The 19384-nt window shown below is 42.6% G+C and overlaps 1 protein-coding gene across 1 annotated transcript in view; it reads left to right on the plus strand.

The window, feature by feature from the left end:
- The window catches only part of DNAH9 (dynein axonemal heavy chain 9), a 301371-nt gene that overhangs the window by 239223 nt on the left and 42764 nt on the right, over positions 1–19384 (plus strand). Inside the window, 6 exon segments of the mRNA XM_007455019.1 lie at positions 1732–1854; positions 2827–3031; positions 4722–4886; positions 10224–10364; positions 12560–12730; positions 14503–14625. Of these exon segments, the coding sequence (XP_007455081.1) occupies positions 1732–1854; positions 2827–3031; positions 4722–4886; positions 10224–10364; positions 12560–12730; positions 14503–14625 (928 nt within the window).

The following is a 19384-nucleotide window of genomic DNA, read 5'->3' on the forward strand; positions in this document are numbered from 1 at the left end:
AGGTGAGAAATGAATGCCGAGGTAGGGCACAACGTAGTTTTATCTGTGTCATCAGTCATGGTAATCTAATCCTGGCCTTCCCTTCAAACTTTGATTAAAATATTCCTCTCTAATTGACCAATAACTGCATTTTAGACACAAGTATTTATTCTTTTTACTCATTCTTATATCCATAGTACTGAAAATAGTGCCTGACATATAGTAATTACTTCTCTGTTCATGTCCCTTGACTACTGTTCTATTGGGTGATTTTCTAGATTTGTTGTGTATTATTTTAATACAAATATTACATTATAGATAGTATGGGTTAAGACTGTTAAGTGTAGTCTCCCTTCATCAGTGAATGGAAAAGTGTTCAAGGGTGTCATTTGCCTTCTAATTTTATGAGGTCTGACATACTACAACTTTTTTTTTTTAGTCAGATATGTCACATTTCTTCTATAAATCATATTTAGAAAATTCTTTTTTCTGTCCAGAAATTATATAAATATTCATATAGAAGATTTTTTAGGGTTTTTTATGGTTTTCTTTTTACACTAAAATCCAATCACCTGAAATATATTTTCAGGTACTATATAAGGTACAGACCTAATTTTCACTTTTCAAATGGTTAGCCATTGTTCCAATACCATTTATTAAATTCTCCATCCTTTCTCCGATTAATTAGAGATGACATTTTACTCTATATTAAAATATTTTATTAGCTTTTATTCTTTTCTATTTATACAATACTATGCCAGCCTTTAATTATTTCGTTTTATATTTAGTAACATTTATTGTGGCATTTCTCATTACAAAAGTAATATATCATCAGTAAAAAAAAGAAGGTGAGGGGAGTTACCCAAAGAAATAAATAGGCCCTATAATTCATCATTTTTTCCCAACACTCCCAACTTTTGGTGTATGATATTCTTTAAGACTTCTTTCTACATATCTGTATTGTTGAAATTATAAGAAATATTTTATTATCAGCTAATGTGAGTCCCTCCTCTTATTCTTCATGATCTTTTATTTTTTAAAAAAAATTCTCATTGTTTTCTTTTAGATTAACTTTAAGATTTTTGGTCAAGGTTTATAAAGTTATATTGTTATTTATTGTGTGAATTGGAATCACATCGAACTTATAAATCTATTTAGGGGAAATCAATTTTTTATGTGCTTGTTAAACTCTACATAATATTGAAAAATTAAAAATAGCCTAGCTTTTGGTAATTGATTGTTAAATAAATTAAGGTGTATCAATGCAGTCTAATACCCAGGTACATAAATATTGTTATAGAAGAATATTTAATGACATGGGAAAATGTTTACATTTTACGCACAAAAACCAGGTTATAAAACAAATGAGCTACGTGGATCAAATAAAAATAAGCATAAATATAAATGCAGACATAAATAAAAATATAAATAATATAAAATAAATAGAAGTAGTAATAATATACTTGAAAATATATCCAAACATCTACAGGCAATACCAAAATGTAAATGACACAAGGATGACAGTTAATTTTCATATTCTTTTTTGCATTTTGTCATTTTTCCCTTTTTATAAGAAATAGTTCAGATCACATAAATATCATTTTAGATAGAGAAAAATATGCCAGCTGTCTGACGTCATCCCAAATAGCGGTGCCTCCAAGTTTACTGCTGTGCTTCAGGGCCATGGCTGCCTGTTGACTGTCTCCAGTCCACCTCTTGATGCAGGCTTACTCCGCCCACCTGTCTCCTCAGCTACCTTCAAACTGTCGAGCGTGCCCTGGAAGCTGGGGAGGTGGTGCTGATTGAAAACCTAGAGGAGTCCATCGATCCTGTGCTGGGACCCCTGCTTGGGAGAGAAGGCGTTAAGAAAGGACGGTGAGACCCAGCTATATTGCTGGCCCTTCTGAGGGGCTGGCTCACAGCCCCTGGTAGAGCTGTGCATAGACCTGCTCCTCCTAGAACTTCCTCTCCTCAGCTCACATCAAGTAGCCCCCCTGAAGCACACCTTTCATTCTGCCAGAAGAGGAACATTTAGCTGCCCTCATGCCCTAGAGGCAGTTCCGGAGGAACTTGCATCAGCCAGCTCACTGGCTTGCTGCTCAACGACCCCAGTGCACCAGTCTAGAGCAGCGTTAGAGGGAAGGTGGTGAAAAAGCAGTCTGTCTTTGAACCGTGAACATTTCATCTAAGCCAGTCGTCTGAGTTCTGAGAGCTCAGTGCTTTGTCAGCTTGATGAACCCCTGTCGCTCTGGGTGCTGGTGGCTGATCAGGGCTCAGCAAGGGTCTGGGAGGAGGAGGAGGAGGAAAAGGGGGGCAGGAGAAGGGCCACAGGCACGTAGGAGGGGGGTGAGAATTATCAGAAGGGAGCCTCACCCACTGCCCAGGCCATAAGCCGCCTTTTCAAGTCCTTAGGATGTGCTTATTTACTTAATTAACCATTTTCACCCATAGAAGTAATGCTCCATCAGCCATGAGACAAAGTAAGCCCTATTACTACCCTATAAATCACCTTCGTGCAAACTCTAAGAAGGTTCCCCTTCCTGCAAATACTTTACTGCCATCTGCTGGAAACGTTCCATAATGCGCTCATGTACAGGGACCACAAAGTGAGTGGCTCTTCCTCCAGCTGTGCCCACAAAATCAGATGTGGTGGCCATGGGAGAAGGTCTGTCACCCTCCACCCCTGTTCCCCACCTGAGGGCTCAACCTAGACATGCTCGGGAGGAGTCATCTGAGTATGGCAATATTGTTTGCTGTGATTTTGCAAAAAAAACCCGTCTAGGATTCTGTCCCTGACCAAAGCTCACAGGAAGGCACTCCACCTTCACATGAGCCCTTGTGTTCCAGGTTCATTAAAATCGGAGACAAAGAGTGTGAGTACAATCCCAAGTTCCGGCTCATCCTTCACACCAAGCTGGCCAATCCTCACTACCAACCCGAGCTGCAGGCTCAGGCCACCCTGATCAACTTCACCGTGACCAGGGATGGCCTGGAGGACCAACTGCTGGCCACTGTGGTCAGCATGGAGAGGCCAGACCTGGAGAAGCTGAAGGTGCGTCAGCTACCCAGCAAGGAAGGGAGGAAGGAGTTGCCCTGCCACCAGACCTTGCCGTGTGCCCCGCTCTGGGATAGGTGGGGCTGTTCCTCCAGAAGCTGAGCAGCGTGGTTTCACTAGAGCTCAGAGGAGCGCCAGCACCATCCACCCACCTGAAACACCCTACTGGGAAACAGAGGATAGAGCAGGCTGAAGGACAGGAGGCAGGAGGCAGCTGGGAGAACCCACACTCCTGTCCAAGAGCAGGGCTGGCACAGGCTCTACAGGAACACGTTTGGGCCTCTCACCACATGTGCTCCATGTCTGTGTCCAGAACTAAGTGGGGTTCAGTCCCGCAAGGGCAGTAGAAACGGATTCAGCCACTTTAGGGTAGTGTCTTAATCAGCTTGGGCTGCCATCACAAAATACCATAGACTATGTGGCTTGAGCAGCAGACATTTATTTTCTCAGTCTGGAAGCTGGAAGTCTGAGTTAGGGGTCCAGTTTCTGGTGAAACCTCTCTTCCTGGCTGGTAGGTGGCCACTGTCTCACCATGTACTCATAGACCTCTTCCTTATGTGTGCAGAGAGAGCAAGCTCTCTGATGTCTCTGCTTATAAGGGCACTAATCCCACCATGAGGACCCCATCCTCATGACCTCATTTAACCTTAATTACCTCCACCTCCAGTACAGTCACATGGGGGAGGGGGGAGTTAGGGCTTCAACATAGGAACTTGGGGGGGGGGCACACTTTTGTCCATAGCAAATAGTATCCTTTTCCCCTCTCCTTAGACATGATTAGATTATAAAAGCAGGGGGATATTAGAGTGCCAGGAGGCTAATTTAAATTGGAAAGGTCAGAAAAAGATTCTGTGAGGAGGTGGCATGAGCCTTTGGTTCAGAGCACCCGCAGCAGAGAGAAGAGTGAATTGTGGTTATAAAGCAAGATGGAGGCATGTGTTTTTAAGAAACAGAAGATAGGCCAGGGTGACTGTGGCTGGGGCCTCCAACAAGAAGTGTTCTTTCCATGGATCCAAAGGCAATAATCCCAGGCTGTACAAGAGCAGAGAAACTGCAGCTGCCTGAGGTTTCATGTGCACCCACCCACAGTAAGAGAGTGCCCAGTGCTTTAGGATGTAGAACCTAACAATCAAAAAGGGAGAGGAGGTAAGATCTGCCTGGATACCAATGCCCCACTCCAACCTTAAGGAGGGCTCCTGCGATCATCTTGTCAAAACTGTATAAAACCATTTCTAGTTGGTTTTTTTTTTTAAGGTCATCTATAGGAGAGCTCTTCCCTTGGGGGCCAGCAAAGTGGTGATAGACAGGACCTTCCAGAGAAGTAAAACTTGACCCCACCCTCTAACTATTCCCAGAAATAACTTCCATTTAGTGACTAGACCGTGTCCCAGCATTGTGCTAAGCCTTGTACAGCACTCCTACGAGTAGGGCCAGGGTTAACCCAGCTGAGGTTATGATGTGTTAAGAGGTAACTCAGCCCAAGGTCACATGACTAGTAACTGGTACAGTTGGGGTTCAGGTCACCTGCTGATTTTGTCTGCTTGTGGTCCCGAGCACTCTGCTATCCTGCTTCCAGTTTGCTAAGGGAAGGGATTCTGGCCCATAACCCTTTATCTATTCAGACCTACTCTGAGAACAGGATGCTCTGGGCTTCTACACCTGACTCTCCCTTATGTGATATTTGCAGTCAGATCTCACGAAGCAGCAGAATGGCTTCAAAATCACCCTCAAAACATTAGAAGACAACCTGCTTTCTCGCCTTTCCTCGGCCTCTGGGAACTTCCTGGGAGAAACGGCCTTGTTGGAGAACCTTGAGGTCACCAAGCAGACCGCTGCGGAAGTTGAGAAAAAGGTAAGACCTGGCAGCCTAGGCTGGCGGACAGAGGCCCTCCTCCTGCTCCCTGAGTCTGACTTCTAGGGGAAAAAAAGAGTAACAGGTGACTCTTCCATCTTCCTGAGTGTCTCCTAGAAAGTCAAGCTAGGCAGGATTCCTGAAATGACTACCTCACATCCTGCGTTACGGAGTGCTCCCATCTCCTGGGAAATGCTCTTGACAGCTCTACTCCACAAACGTTTGACACGTACTTACGTCTGCGCAGGGCCTCGTGTTCTGTGCAGGAAATAGTCTCTCAAACTGACTACCTCAGTGAGTCCATGGAATTGCCCTGAAGCTAAGGAATCACACTGTTGTACAAGTTGGCTGGTTCAGGCATGATTGCACCCCGAGTAAACTCACAGCCTGCCAAAAGCTCACAAGTCTGATTTTAATGGGAAAACTTCAATGACATCCAGGGAAAGTCAGCTCTAAAAAAAAAAAAAAAAAAAACGGTATCATTCTGTGAAACTACTTAGCATATAGCTTCCTTCCTTTGTTTCACAATGTTCGGGAGACTTTTTTTCCCCCTTGCAAGAATAAAAGTCTGCCCTTCCCCAGCAGACTACTGACCCTACAGGGGCCCTTTCACATTCTCAGTCCTGCTCTTGGACCAGAAGAGGAATTAAGTTACTGGTTCTGAGCAGGATAAGCGTGTCTGTAACAGTGCCCAGGAATGATGCACCTTTGAAGGAATACCTTTATTGTCAGTTTATTGGGATTTCTCCAAATATGAGAAATAAGACTTTGTCCGAGGTAAGGACAAGTTAGGAAAAATGAAAAGTAATGATGGGCAGGGCAAATAAACCAGGTCCTACTCACTCTGAGATAACAGACAACTAAGGCTGGAATGAGAGACTGAAAAGAGGAAGGTCCAGCCTCGCCTTGTCTCCTCAGTCGCTGTGTGACCACCAGGTTTTACTGCTGGTTCTCTACAGCCTCCATGTCTCAAGAGAGGGGCATGCAGAGTTTGTAAAACAATTATGGTAGAAGTTCCACTGCCCTGGGCAGGAGAGATGGGGGAACAGAGGCCAACTCACACAGAGGGAGAAGGTCAGAGATGGAATGGACCTCCTCTCTTTCTTCATCCTTTTCTTTAAAGTCAGTGAACAATTATTGAGCACCTGCTGTGTGCCAGGCTCTTTGTATGCAGCTTTTTATTCTTTTGTTGTTTCTTTTCTTTTTGTCTTCTTTCTCTTTCTCATTCATTCATCCAATGAATACTTGGTTGGAAGCTGTTATGTTCCAAATTCCATGGCAGAAGGTGGGGGTACCACAAGGAAGCCAAGAATCCCAGGCTTCCAGGACCTGGTCCTCTAAGGGAGAAGGATGGGCAATTACAAAACTGTGATGAGGGCTGTGGGAGAGGAAGCATGGGGAGTCATGAACACACAGAGGAAGAGCACTCAACCCATGTTGGGTTAGCGGTAGAAGGATGTTTCCCTTTAGTATGAGTGGAACACTGAGAGATTGTAGAGGGGATGGAAGTAGTCACTGGAGATGAGGCATGAAAGGGAGGCTGGCTCCATCACAAAGGATTTTGTAGACCATGCTAAGAAGTTTGGGCTGTAGATGGGAGTTAGGGTGCCTAAAAGAGTTTTTTTTTCCCCCCCTCTTTAGACAAGAGAGTAGCATGATCAGATCTGTGCTTTAGGAAGATCACTCCAGCTCCAATCCAGAGGAGAGCTTGGGGAAGCAGGAGGCAGAGAAAGCAGGAGGAGGTACAGTAATTCAGATTAGAAGTGATGGCATTCTGAAGTAGGGTTGGCAGTGATGGTACAGAGAAGTGGGCAAATTCAAGAGCTATGGGCAGGGCTTCCCTGGTGGCGCAGTGGTTGAGAGTCCACCTGCCGATGCAGGGGACATGGGTTCGTGCCCCGGTCCGGGAAGATCCCACATGCCGCGGAGCGGCTGGGCCCGTGAGCCGTGGCCGCTGAGCCTGCGCGTCCGGAGCCTGTTGCTCTGCAACGGGAGAGGCCACAACAGTGAGAGGCCCGCGTACCACAAAAAAAAAAAAAAAAAAAAGAGCTATGGGCAACTTCAAGGAGGTAGAATTGGAAAACTTGTTAACTGATTGGATATGATTATATATGGATAAAAGTATTATCGAGGAAATGTCTCAGTTCCAGGAATAAACATCTAGATAGATATTGGTGCCAACACCTGAGAGAAGAGAGCATAAGTGGATTTGGGGGTGAGAAGAAATGATGATTTTAGTTTATGTCATGTTGAGTTTGAAATGCCTCTGGGCCATGCACATGGGAACATCCCATGGGTCTGGGGATATATGATCTTGGCTGGTGATAGAGTGCTGAGACTTTTTAGCGAGTAGTTGATTGCTGAAACTTTAGGAGTGGATGAAGTCACCTGGAAGGTGTGTGTGCAGTGATAAGACTGGGAGTAGAGCACTGAAGTATATGAATACATTTCAAGACAAGTACAGAAGATGGAAAGCATGGAATAGAGCAGAGGTGGGAGGAAAAGCAGGTAAATAAGGCATTATGAAAGAAAGCATTTCAGGAAGGGATGTCAATGGTGTCAAATGATGCTGAGAATGCAAATAAGATACAGCTGAGATGTATCCACTGAATTTTGCAAAAGGGAGTTATCAATAATCTTGAGGAGAATGGTTTCCCTGAAGTAGCAGAAGCAGAAGTCAGACTGCCTTAGAATGAGAGTAGATGGGAGTTGAGAAAGGGGAAGTGAGTATAGACAACTCTTTAAAGAAGCCAGACTATAAAATGGTAGAAAGAGAAAGGATTGTAACTTAGGAGGACATAGCATCCTTGCAGGATTTTTCTCCAAGATGGCAGAGACTGAGCTTACTAAGATCCTAGCTGGACATTGGAGGATGCATGGATTGTAAAGGAAAAGGAGCCATTGAGAAGAAGAGTTGAATGTACAGAAATGAGAAGTAGTGATTAGTACAATGGGGTACATAAGAAATCAGGGGAAATGTAATTCAGGTCACTGATGAAGAGCTTATCTTTAGAAATATGGAGAGTTAATTCCAATATAATGGGGGAGAGGGGGCAAACATGAATCTACAAATGGTCCATAGGTCAATGTGAGCAATGGGGTCGGGGGGGGGGGGGGCGGCGGTCAGAAAATTAAGCGAGTGGGAGGGAAGGCAGAAGTAAGGAAACCCCTTCCTGATGGTCCCTATACAATACATCTGTGAAAGCATGAGTCATAGTCATGGTCATCTGCTTAGAATGAGGGGATGGTGGTGAGGTAGGGTGCTTGGGGAAAGGAGTGAAGGTTTACAATAGTTGTTGTGGGAGATGAGAATGAAAGTTGACTAAGGACATAGATTAATGCACAGCATTAAGGACCCAGGTGAGCATGAACAGTATGAATCTGTGGTAACACAGTCTGAGCAATTATGTGATTTTTATTCCATTCCACTCCATCCTGAGAATCTTTGTCTTTTAACTACTGAATTTGACCAATTTACATTTACTAACATTACTGATATAGTTGGATTTCTTTCTACTATCTTAATTTGTACTTTCTTTTAACCATGCTTTTTGTTTATTTTTTCTCCTTTCTTGATTTTTCTTTATCGTCCTCTTTTATCCTTTGCTGATTTTAAAGTTATTTACTCTATTTTATTAATTAACCTTGTTTCATTTATATATGAGAAATATATTTCATTTTATGTGTGACTTAACAATGTATGTATTGACTTAACAAAGTCTAAAATTAAGCACTATATCTAGCCTCTTCCAAAACAATATTAGGACGTTAGAATACTTCGTCATTTTTTCCATCTTCTGCTACTGTTTTATAACACTTTAGTTCCACCTTGCTTTTATCTACTACTTCCAAACTGATCATGTTTTTTATAGTCTTTGTTATTTTTTTTATAATATATATTTTTTGGGCCGCACCACACGGCATGTGGGATCTTAGTTCCCTGACCAGGGATCCAACCTGTGCCCCCTGTAGTGGAAGCATGGAGTCTTAATCCTGGACCACGAGGGAAGTCCCCAGTAGGCTTTGTTATTTAGATTGACTGTATATTTAAGGAATTCTTGCATCTCATTTATTCCTTTTGGATTCAGTTTTCTTCTGATTGAAACAAATAATTACTTCTTCAGCAGCCTGTGGATAGTAAGCTGTCTTTGACATTGACTGCTTCTTCAAAGTAAAACCTCTGGTCTTTAATCAATTTTGGAAAATTCTTAACTATTACAGCTCAAATATTGCCTCTCTCTATTCTGTACTCATTTCTGTTAGACGCATTTTTTTTCTTTTTTTTTTAAATGTATTTTAAATCTTTTCATTTTATCTGCCAAGTCTCAACCTCTTTTACATATTTTCCATCTTTATTTCTCTCTGAGCTGCTTGTGTAACAATTTCCTCAGAATTTATCCTTTAGTTTGCTTATTCTCTTTCAGCTCAAGTCCATTATTTAACCAGTCACTGAGTTTTCCATTTTAATAACTGCATGCTTGTTTTTAGAAGTTCTAGTTAGCTCTTTTTCAGATAATGTCTGCTCTTTTTTTATAATGTCCTGATTTTATGCTTTCTTTTATCTCTACTGCTTTTAAACACAATTAGCTAATGGTAGGTAGTTCAATCATCTTCAGCTCTTGGGATGCTAATCTTTCTGGGATTTTTTTTTTTGAGGGGGGAGGTAGGGGGTCTTCTAATTGTCCCCTTTGGTAACACTTCCTCCTGAAGTTTGTAATTGTTTATTGAGAGCTCATCTTCAGTAGGGATCATTGTTTTTTCCTGCAGGACTCTCATGAATTATCAGTAGTTTCACTCTATGCTGGAGCATGACAGGTCATACTGAGGTTGTATTTAATAGCATGTTCTTACAGAATCCCTGTCTGATGCTTAGGTCTCTTTTCTCATTTTTACCCCTGATAAATTTTCTGAAAATAGACCTCCATTGAAAGAGATCTTCTTTGTGAATTTACATATTAACTCATAGAAATTAAGACAACAGAAAATTAGATTATGCTGCTTTTACTGGATTCCATTGCCTAGAATTCTGGCTTATTTTTCAAGTTGTGTGTGTGTGTGTGTGTGTGTGTGTGTGTGTGTGTGTGTGTGTATCTCCCACATGTCCCCACTGGAGGGGCTGACACTTTCACCTTGTGAAGGGCTAGGAGTGTGTCATCTCTTCCTCACTCAAGCTCAGTTAAGGAAAACCATGGCAGCCTTCTACCCTCTAGCTCCTCCCCCCATCCCGGTCCACCCACCGCACACACAGACACAATGTGCTTACACAGAGAGGCCACGCTGATTCTCAGGTAGCCCTGGTTGGTTTGAACAGTGGGCCACTATTGATTTTTCTAACAGGTGCAGGAGGCCAAGGTGGCGGAGGTGAAAATCAACGAGGCCCGGGAACACTATCGGCCGGCAGCTGCCCGGGCCTCTCTGCTCTACTTCATCATGAATGCCCTCGGCAGGATCCACCCGATGTACCAGTTTTCTCTCAAGGTGACTTACACCTGGAATTTTCTGAATAGTCATCATTCAGCAGTGTAATACAGCCAGTGCAGCTCTCCATGAGGGTTTATCTATGTGTTTCATTAGCTGTGGCGGCTATTTAAGATCAAATCCAGGAGAGCAGCTACATTGCCTTACAGTCCTCGTCTCTTTAATTGGGTCTTTCATGACTCATTGGTTATTTGGCTAGAACAGCAGGAGAGACCACAGCAGGTCTTGGCCTCACTCACTAAGTACATATATTACAGCAGGAACTATGCTTACTGAAAGTGTGGAAGATGATGCCAAGAAACATGAGAAGTGACCCCTGCCCCAAAGAGCTTAAAATCTAATCGGGATGATCAAATGTGCATGTCATTTTTATCAGTTAAAACCAAAGCAGGCCATGATAATAGTCCAACTTTAAATTACTTTCCTTATTACCCTAATATCCTCAAAGCTACTGCTTTATGGTTGCTGAGATATTTCTAAAACCAAAGACGTTAGCAAATTGTAAGTGCTGACTAAGCTTATCTTACTCATGAAAAAATAAAGACCTATAAATTTTAAGTACATCTCTGAAAGTATATCTTTCTCCCCTAAGGCATTCACCAAGAGACCACAATTGAAGAGGCCTTAGGGGGTGGTGGAGCATTTCTGAACAACTTCTCTGGTTTAACCCAACAAACAGAGAGGACACACACACACACACACACACACACACATTCAGAGCACACACCTCATTCTGTGAAGCTCAGCTGCCATATGGAGGCCAGGGTGTGGGGATGAGGTGAGGGCCTCCACTACCTGGAACTCATTCAGTTGGAGGTGGCATTCCATCCTGTCCCAATCCCCTTCCCTCAACTCAGAGTCTCTGCAGATTAAGTGAACTGTGTTTGTAATGTTTTATGTTTATAAACGAAATCCAATACTTGGCATTATATTCAGGTCAAAGCCCCATATAAAAGAATTATAAAAGATTTTAAAACAGTATAAAAGTTAGCATGATAAACCTAATAACTACGGGATCACTTCCATAGTTCTGAGAGTAGTTGAAATCTACCTCAGTGACTCTTTCTGAAAAAAGGAGATTAGATGAAGCACATGAAAATATGTGTTCAAAGCAAACAAAACAAAACAAAAAACAAATTAAAAAAACCAAGAAGACTGGAAATCTGCATAGCCAAAAATTGAAAAGACCCAATTATATCTTAATTTTTATTTTCTTTAATGATTCATTCTATTCATATCACATTCAAAATGCAGCATTCCTAATATTAATTTTTTATAAATAGTCTATATCTAAGTGTAAAACAATGGAAAATTGATTCATATGATTTTTATTTCATACTATACCCATAATGTATAGTTCAGAAGATGTAACCAAAGCAGGCTCTGCTCCCACCATTGCAGCAAGGGTCCATAAGAAAAAAGCACATGTAAGTGGACTCACCAAATGATGCAGAATTACTAGAAAGAAAAACAAGGAACACCTGATGTTCTGATCATTACCAAAAGGAAAAGTAATTAATTGAAAATATTCTGCGTGCCTGTTAGGTACAAGGGTCTCTTCTAGCCAGCAAAGTTGTACATGATATTGAATGTACCATCGGGAATTTTATAATCTAGATGCGGGGATCCCCAACCCCCTGGTCTGCGGCCTGTTAGGAACCAGGCCGCACAGCAGGAGGTGAACGGCAGACGAGCAAGAAAAGCTTCATCTGCTGCTCCCCATCGCTCGCATTACCGCCTGAACCACCCCCCACCCCACCACCCCCCATCTGGGGAAAATCTGTCTTCCACGAAACTGGTGCCAAAAATGTTGGGGACGGCTGATCTAGAGGATAGAATCATCCATCCTAACTGGTTATCATTGACTGTGTTTACTTTCCAACAAAACTTATTGAATTTAATTTAATTATTTTGGCCACTGGACATTTATTTTTCACTGACTTAAACTGTCGGCTCTTCTCTATATGCCCCATAGCTTTGCCCACTTTGTGACAACGTAATAATTTATATGAGCCAATTAAGACGAGCTTAGCAAACTAAGACAAGAGTTTTCTTGTTGCCACTGTACCTTCTTCGCAGATTATGCTGGAAAAACATTCCTGTGGCTGGCAAATCGTAATACTCATCACAGGTAGTACTACTAGCTACGTACACAGAGATGTGTAAATTACCAGTGTCCTACCTCCTGTCCCCAGGCCTTCAACATCGTCTTCCAGAAGGCTGTGGAGAAGGCTGCTCCCGATGAGAGCCTCAAGGAACGGGTGGCCAATCTAATAGACAGCATCACCTTCTCTATGTACCAGTACACCACCCGTGGGCTCTTTGAGTGTGATAAGCTGACCTACCTTTCCCAGCTCACCTTTCAGGTAAAAGTGGATTGAAGAAATTTCCAGAAAACAGGTCACTGTATATGCCCAACCAGCAGGTGTAAAGAAACTTTCTTCTCTTAACATCAGTTTCCATTGTCTGTGAAGACTTTTGCGCTCTAAGCAGAGGCATCAGATAAGAAGGTCCAATATGGTGCACACATGCTGCCCCCACCATTGTCCCACTCATGGCAGACATGCTTAATCAACCATTTTACTTTTTCTCGGTGATCCTGGATGATCTAAGATCCTGCTCAACAGAGGCCTCCAGCAGCCACTACCAATCCATCCCAACTAGCATGAAACTGAGGATGAAACTGAATGGCCCTACTAATAACTAGATACTTTTTGAGATGCAGTAAGAACTTTGTTAGAGTATCCCTAATTATTTATTTACCTTTAAGGTTGCAAGTTTAATGTCCAGACCTTCCCCCAGAATAAGAAACTGCAAATGTCCTTCTATAGCCATAGCAGCCTTGGCCTTAGAAAACTCCTTAAGAACGCCGGTTCTCAAGGGCCTGGGAGCATCAGGGCTTCCAGTGTTAATAAGAAACCCTTGCCTTCTGCTTATTCTCAACATCAAAAAACCATGGAAATTTATTTCCTTGCATCTATCTAATCATTTAGGATTGGGATTTTGTTTTTCGTATATAAATTAGAAGCACAGATCAGATTACCCTGTAGGTCTCTTCCAATTCTAAAAGTCAGATATTCCATAATCACTCCTGCGCTGACTCTTGTTTGCACGTTCCGAAGCCTAAATTCACGGGGGAATGTTAGTGTGGCTTATGCCTCTCAACCTCTGTGGTCCCCTCTCCAGCCCAGATGACAGCTTGGCCATCACAGAAGGAACTTGAGCCCCAGCACAGACAAATTTCCCTCCTGCCACTCATTTACCCCAAACCCTAAGGAGCTTCCACCCCCAGCTCTCACTCCACTCCCTTCATAAATATTTCAACCTCGTTTTACAAGGGCTTCACCTCACCTGCTATTTCTAGCCTGTTTTCTCCTTAAAAGGCTTTTCCTCAAACTAACCAAATTACTTTTTATTCGTGAGTATTCCCATCTGTAAGTTTTCAGAGGAGAATGCCATCTGAAAGGGGCAGAACAATTTCCTGAGCGCCTCTCAGCGTGAATTTTTAGTTCTAACCCAGCCAAGTGCTTTGCACCACCTGCCCAACGCACCGCACTGATTGCCTCCCAAGCCTCTGCACTTTCCACGGCCCCCGCCCCACGGAAATCCTGTCTAAATCTTCCCATCGCTTAGCATCTCTAAAACCCAATTCAGGACCACTTAGAGAAAGTTTAGCCAAATTCATCCCCCACCCCTGCTTGCTGGCCACTCCCCCATTCTGGAACACCATCAGCAGTGTTGATTCACATGTGCACTTCTATTTTGCATATGTTCATCCGTTACTTTGACAGTCTCCTCAAATCATGTCATTTGCATGTGTCATCTTCTCTGTGAGATTGTAGGAAGGTACTTCATGGCACTTGTGACGGACCCATGAAGTCCTTGCTTAACAAGATAGAGTTATCCACTGTGTGCATTTAACTCGTGCTGATGTTTGGGGTGAAGTCAGTTGCACCCAGAGGTGATTTGCACAGATATACACTTTCTCCCACTTCATCCTCTTTCAACAACCAAAATTGACGGGCAGCCTCTAGCATTAGAAGTGGCACTAGTTACACTGAGTCACAACCCCAGAGATCTCTGGCACCCGTGACTGCCGCCAGCTAAAGAACTGCAGCACTGTCCTCCCACATTGCAGATCCTCCTCCTGAACCAGGAAGTCAGTGCAGCAGAATTGGACTTCCTGCTTCGATCTCCAGTGCAGACAGACGTCACCAGTCCCGTGGAGTTCCTCTCCCATCAGGCCTGGGGTGGCATCAAGGTCAGCACCAGCCCCTAGGGAGAAAGTCACGTTCTCCTCTCCTGGAGTGTTTTCCTGACACTTGTCCCCAGGAAGCCCGCAGGGGTGTGTTTGGGGGCTCACCATGAGCTGTGTTAAACATTGGTGCGTCCATCCCTTTGTCTGCACCCCGTGGCAGCACTCCCCCTTCCCAGGCCTACGGGGAAGCCTTTGCAGAGCAGGAGCAGGTGTGTGTGCTTGTGCGTGGGCTCTGCCTCCAGGATGTTAGGGAACAGAAGGACCCTGTGAGTGTTTCTGACTCAGCGGAGCTGCCTTCCACCTGCCAGCGCTCAGGGCCGGAATGCTGGCTCCTCTGTGAGGCCGGGGCTGGGGTGGAGGTGCTGCGCAAGCATTTCCGTGGAGTGGACAGGTGCCAGGCCTCTGCCAGCCGTCCATCTCCCCGTGGGTCCTGACGGCCTCAAAGCAAGGAACGCATTCCAGCCTGGGGTTCTCAGTGGTTAATAATAGCTCACATTTATTGAGCACCCAAAAAATTCACTACCGTATTTTATTCTCATGTTCACCTGGGCAATAGGTATTACTTTTTGCCACTTAACATGTAAGAAAAGTGAGATCATTCATCTTATAAGTAGCAGATCCAGGAATCGAGTTCTGGTCTGTCTGATGGCAAAGTCCATCTTCCTTCCATGTTATCTAGCTTAGTTTCATTGGGATTCTACGAATATCAAAAAGATCACAAGCTATGAGCTCCTTTCAGTAGGGACCACGCCTGCATTCACAGGGCTGAGCAGTAAGCGTGGACCGAGTGACCACCAGCCCCAGAGTCTAGACGCACTCTCCAGGTGGGAGGAGGTCCAGTCCCCACCTGCAGGAGCCACACGGCAGGTGCTGTTGCCGTGTGAAGATGGCACCTGCACAAAGTGAATCCTATTTATAACCTTCCATGTCTGCTGGCTTTCCTACATGTTCTGTAGCACAAGGAAGTCTGAGTCTGAAGTAATATGATTGTCTCTCTTTTTCTAAAATTTTTTGAGACAATGATTCACGTGCAATTATAATAAATAACAGAGATTCTTTGTACCCCGTTCCCCACAGTGGACACATCTAGCTTTCCTGTAGCACAATATCACATCCAGGAAGCTGACATTGATACAATCCACTACTCTATTCTGATTACACCTGTTTTTCATGCATGTGTGTGTGTGTGTTTAGTTTTATCACACACATTTATCATGTAATCACCACCGCAGTCAAGACCCAGAAAACTCCATCTGGTGTGTATGTCACCCTGTTATAGAAACAACAACCTCCTCCCTCCCCCAATTCCTAATGCCTGGCAACCACTAATCTGTACTCCATTTGTATAATTTTGTCGTTTCAAGGATGTTATATAAATGGAATTATACAGTATGTAACTTTTGGGGACTGGCTTGATCATTCAGCGTAACTCCCTTGAGATCCATCCAAGTTGATTTACTTTATAACAAAACCCCAGCACTTAATCATTTATGTACGTGCTGCCCCCTTCAAAGGAGTCATCTTGGGAAATGCTGCCATTGCCCAAAATATTTTTCTAACTTTTTTTCAGAGTCTGTAGCTCTTCTTTTAATCATCTTTAGGGCTATGTGTAAATCAAGAGTCATCAAACATTTTCTGCACAGGGTCACATAGCAAATATCTAGGCTTTGAGGGCCACACTCTGTCACAACTATTCAACTCTGCCAAAGTCACACACCATAGGTAAGCAAATGGAAATGGCTGAGTTCCAATAAAACTTTATTTACAAACACAGATGGTGGGCCAGAGTGTCCCTGCAGGCCACAGTTTTCTGATCCCTGATCTAAATAATAAAGGTATGATTTTTTATATATTAGCTCCGTTTGTCATTCTGAACCCAGTCTGGCAAATGAGAAGGAGAATAATATGTTGGGAAAGAAACAAGGGGGCACTCCATTCACAACAGCAACCAAAAATCACAAAGTTATAAAATGCCTAAGAATAATTATAATAAGTGCAGAGCATATGTGTGGAAAACCGTCAGCTTTTCTAGGCTACATAAGATAAGATATGAATGAATAGATGCAATCTAGAGTAGCACTGTCCAAAAGAAATATATTGCAGTGCACATGTGTCATTTAAATTTTTCTAGTAGCCACATTAAAAATGCAAAATGAAAAAAATGTAAAATAAAATTGATGAAAGTAATTTTAATAATATATTTTCCTTAACCCAATACAGCAAAAATATTATCATTTTAATATGTAACTGTCACAAGAGTTATAAGTGAGATATTTTATATTTTTGTAAAAGTCTAAATTCTGGTGTGTATTTTTTGCACTTATAACACATATCAATTCAGATGCTAAACCTTCATCAGAAATACTTGATTTGAATTTAGATTTTATAAAATTTAGAGTTAAAACATTTGATTCATACGCCCAAGTTGTTTCAAACATACTTCAAAGTTCTCCAATTACTAAAGCAAGTTCCAGTTTCTAAACTTAAATTTAAAAATAATTAAAATTAACAAATAAATAGTAAATGTGTTAAAATTTGTAAAAAAGTAAACAAATAACTAAATAAATAATATGAAGGAAAAAAATCAACCATACCAGAAAAAAGAATAAATGTGTTAAATTTTTTAAAAAACATAAATAAATAAAATGCAAATAAAAATCCTATTCTTCAGCCATACTGGCCACATTTCATTTGCTCAATACTCACATGTGGCCAATGGCTACCTGCTGGAAAGTATGGCCCCAGAGCTTGAGAATAATGACTCAGGGTCTGATGCTCATATGGAAAATAAATTCTGGAAAGCAGTTCTAAATGAGCCCATTTGCAGAACTGGAGCAATGATGGAGATGGACCAGTTAGCCCAGGCTCTGGAGTCAGACATTCCTGGGTTCAGGTTCAAGTTTGAGTGTGGCCTCTGACAGGTTATCTCTGTTTCCTTATCTGTTATGCCAGACACATAAATGTTCAGTAAATGGAAACCGATTATGGTTGTGGTTATGGCTGTTGTATTTGTTTCCTAGAATGGCCATAACAAAGTGCCACAGGCTGGGTGGCTTAAAAACACAGCATTATTCTGCCAGAGTTCTGGAGGCTAGAAGTCTGAAATTAAGGTGTTGGCAGGTCATGCTCCCTCTAGAGCCTCAGGGAGGAGACCCTTTCTTGCCTCTTCCAGCTTCTGGCAGCCCCAGGCACTCCTGGTTTGTGGCAGGACCACTCAGATCTCTGCCTCCGTCTCCACGGTCCCTACATGGCCGTCTTCCCTCTGTGTCTTTGCGTCTCTTCTCATAAGAGCATCAGTCACAATGGATCAGAGCCCACCCTCCTGACCTCATCTTAACAGGATCACACCTGCAAAGAGCCTATTTATTCCCAAATAAGGTCCCATTCAGAAATCTGGGAGGCTAGTTCTTCAACGTATCTTTCTGGGGCATACAATTCACCTTATCACAGTTATGATTATTAATTACCCAGCTATAAGCTGTATATATGCTGTGGTTGACATGGGCTGTGCCTGATAGAATTTGTCCATCGAAGGAAAACCTTTGAGGAATGGTGAGTTGCCAAGTTGGGCTCAGTCCAGTTGCCTTTCTCTCTGTTATCCCACAAAGCCATCCGCAGCGAAAGTCATAAAGAATAAGTGATTCAAAAGCACTCTTCACTGCTTTCATTTTCCGTAGCTCAACTCCGAAAGCGACTTGGTGCAATTTGGTTCCATCCCCCTTTGGTTTGCTTTGCTTTTTGGTTTTGTTTTGCGGTCTAAGCTCTTCTGGCTGTTCAAAGGTTTCTGCAAATGAGTGAAGCTTTATCTTTCTCTCTGAGTTTTGTTACCGGAGCAGCCATGTCCAGCCCCATCCATCTCCAGCCCAGTGCAGGACGTGGGCAGGTGAAACACAATGCAGCGTGCACCCTCTGACGAATGCTCTTTTTAAGTGTTCAGTTGGCTTTCAGCCTAAAGAAACAAAGGAAGAATAATTGAACAGGACATGATAAAACAAATTTTTTAAAACACCCTGTCTGATGAGGAAGATTGATTGCCCTGTTTCCCCAGAAGATCTAATAAGCAGGTGATGAATGAAATCTCTGTGGTCAAATCCTGCTTTTATTAGTACCCTCTGTAAGGATTTTTAAAGTCTCATCAAATGTTAAACTTTTAGGTAATGGGCATGTTCTCTTCTTCTTTTTTTTTTTTTTACTTAAAAAATTTTGATTGGAGTATAGTTGATTTACAATGTTATGTTAGTTTCTGCTGCACAGCAAAATGAATCAGTTATACGTATATCCACTCATTTTTAGATTCTTTTTCCATATAGGTCATTACAGAGTATTGAGGAGAGTTCCCTGTGCTATACAGTAGGTCCTTATTAGTTATCTATTTTATATAGAGTGGCGTGTATCTGTCAATCCCAATCTCCCTATTTATCCGTCCCCTCCATTCCCCCTGGTAACCGTAAGTTTGTTTTCTATATCTGTGACTCTATTTCTGTTTTGTAAATAAGTCCAGAGTACCAAGGGGTCTTAGAAGCAAGACATACAATGCCACTACCTTGCTGATCACTTTTTGTCAGTCAGCATGTTCTCTTCTTCATTAAAGAATCTCATCTGTGGTACCGGACATTGTTAGCCTTTGAAAAGGCCCCTCGCTGCCTCTCTGAATGCCAATTTAGCACAGTTGTACTTTGCTACCCAGTCCAATGTAATTAGGTTAATTAGTCATTTCCATTTAGCTTATTAGAACGTTAGAAATCCCTTTTCCTCTTTTGGA

The sequence above is a fragment of the Lipotes vexillifer genome, unplaced genomic scaffold (assembly GCF_000442215.2).
Source record: "Lipotes vexillifer unplaced genomic scaffold, Lipotes_vexillifer_v1.1 scaffold1233, whole genome shotgun sequence".
In the NCBI taxonomy this organism is placed as follows: domain Eukaryota; kingdom Metazoa; phylum Chordata; class Mammalia; order Artiodactyla; family Lipotidae; genus Lipotes; species Lipotes vexillifer.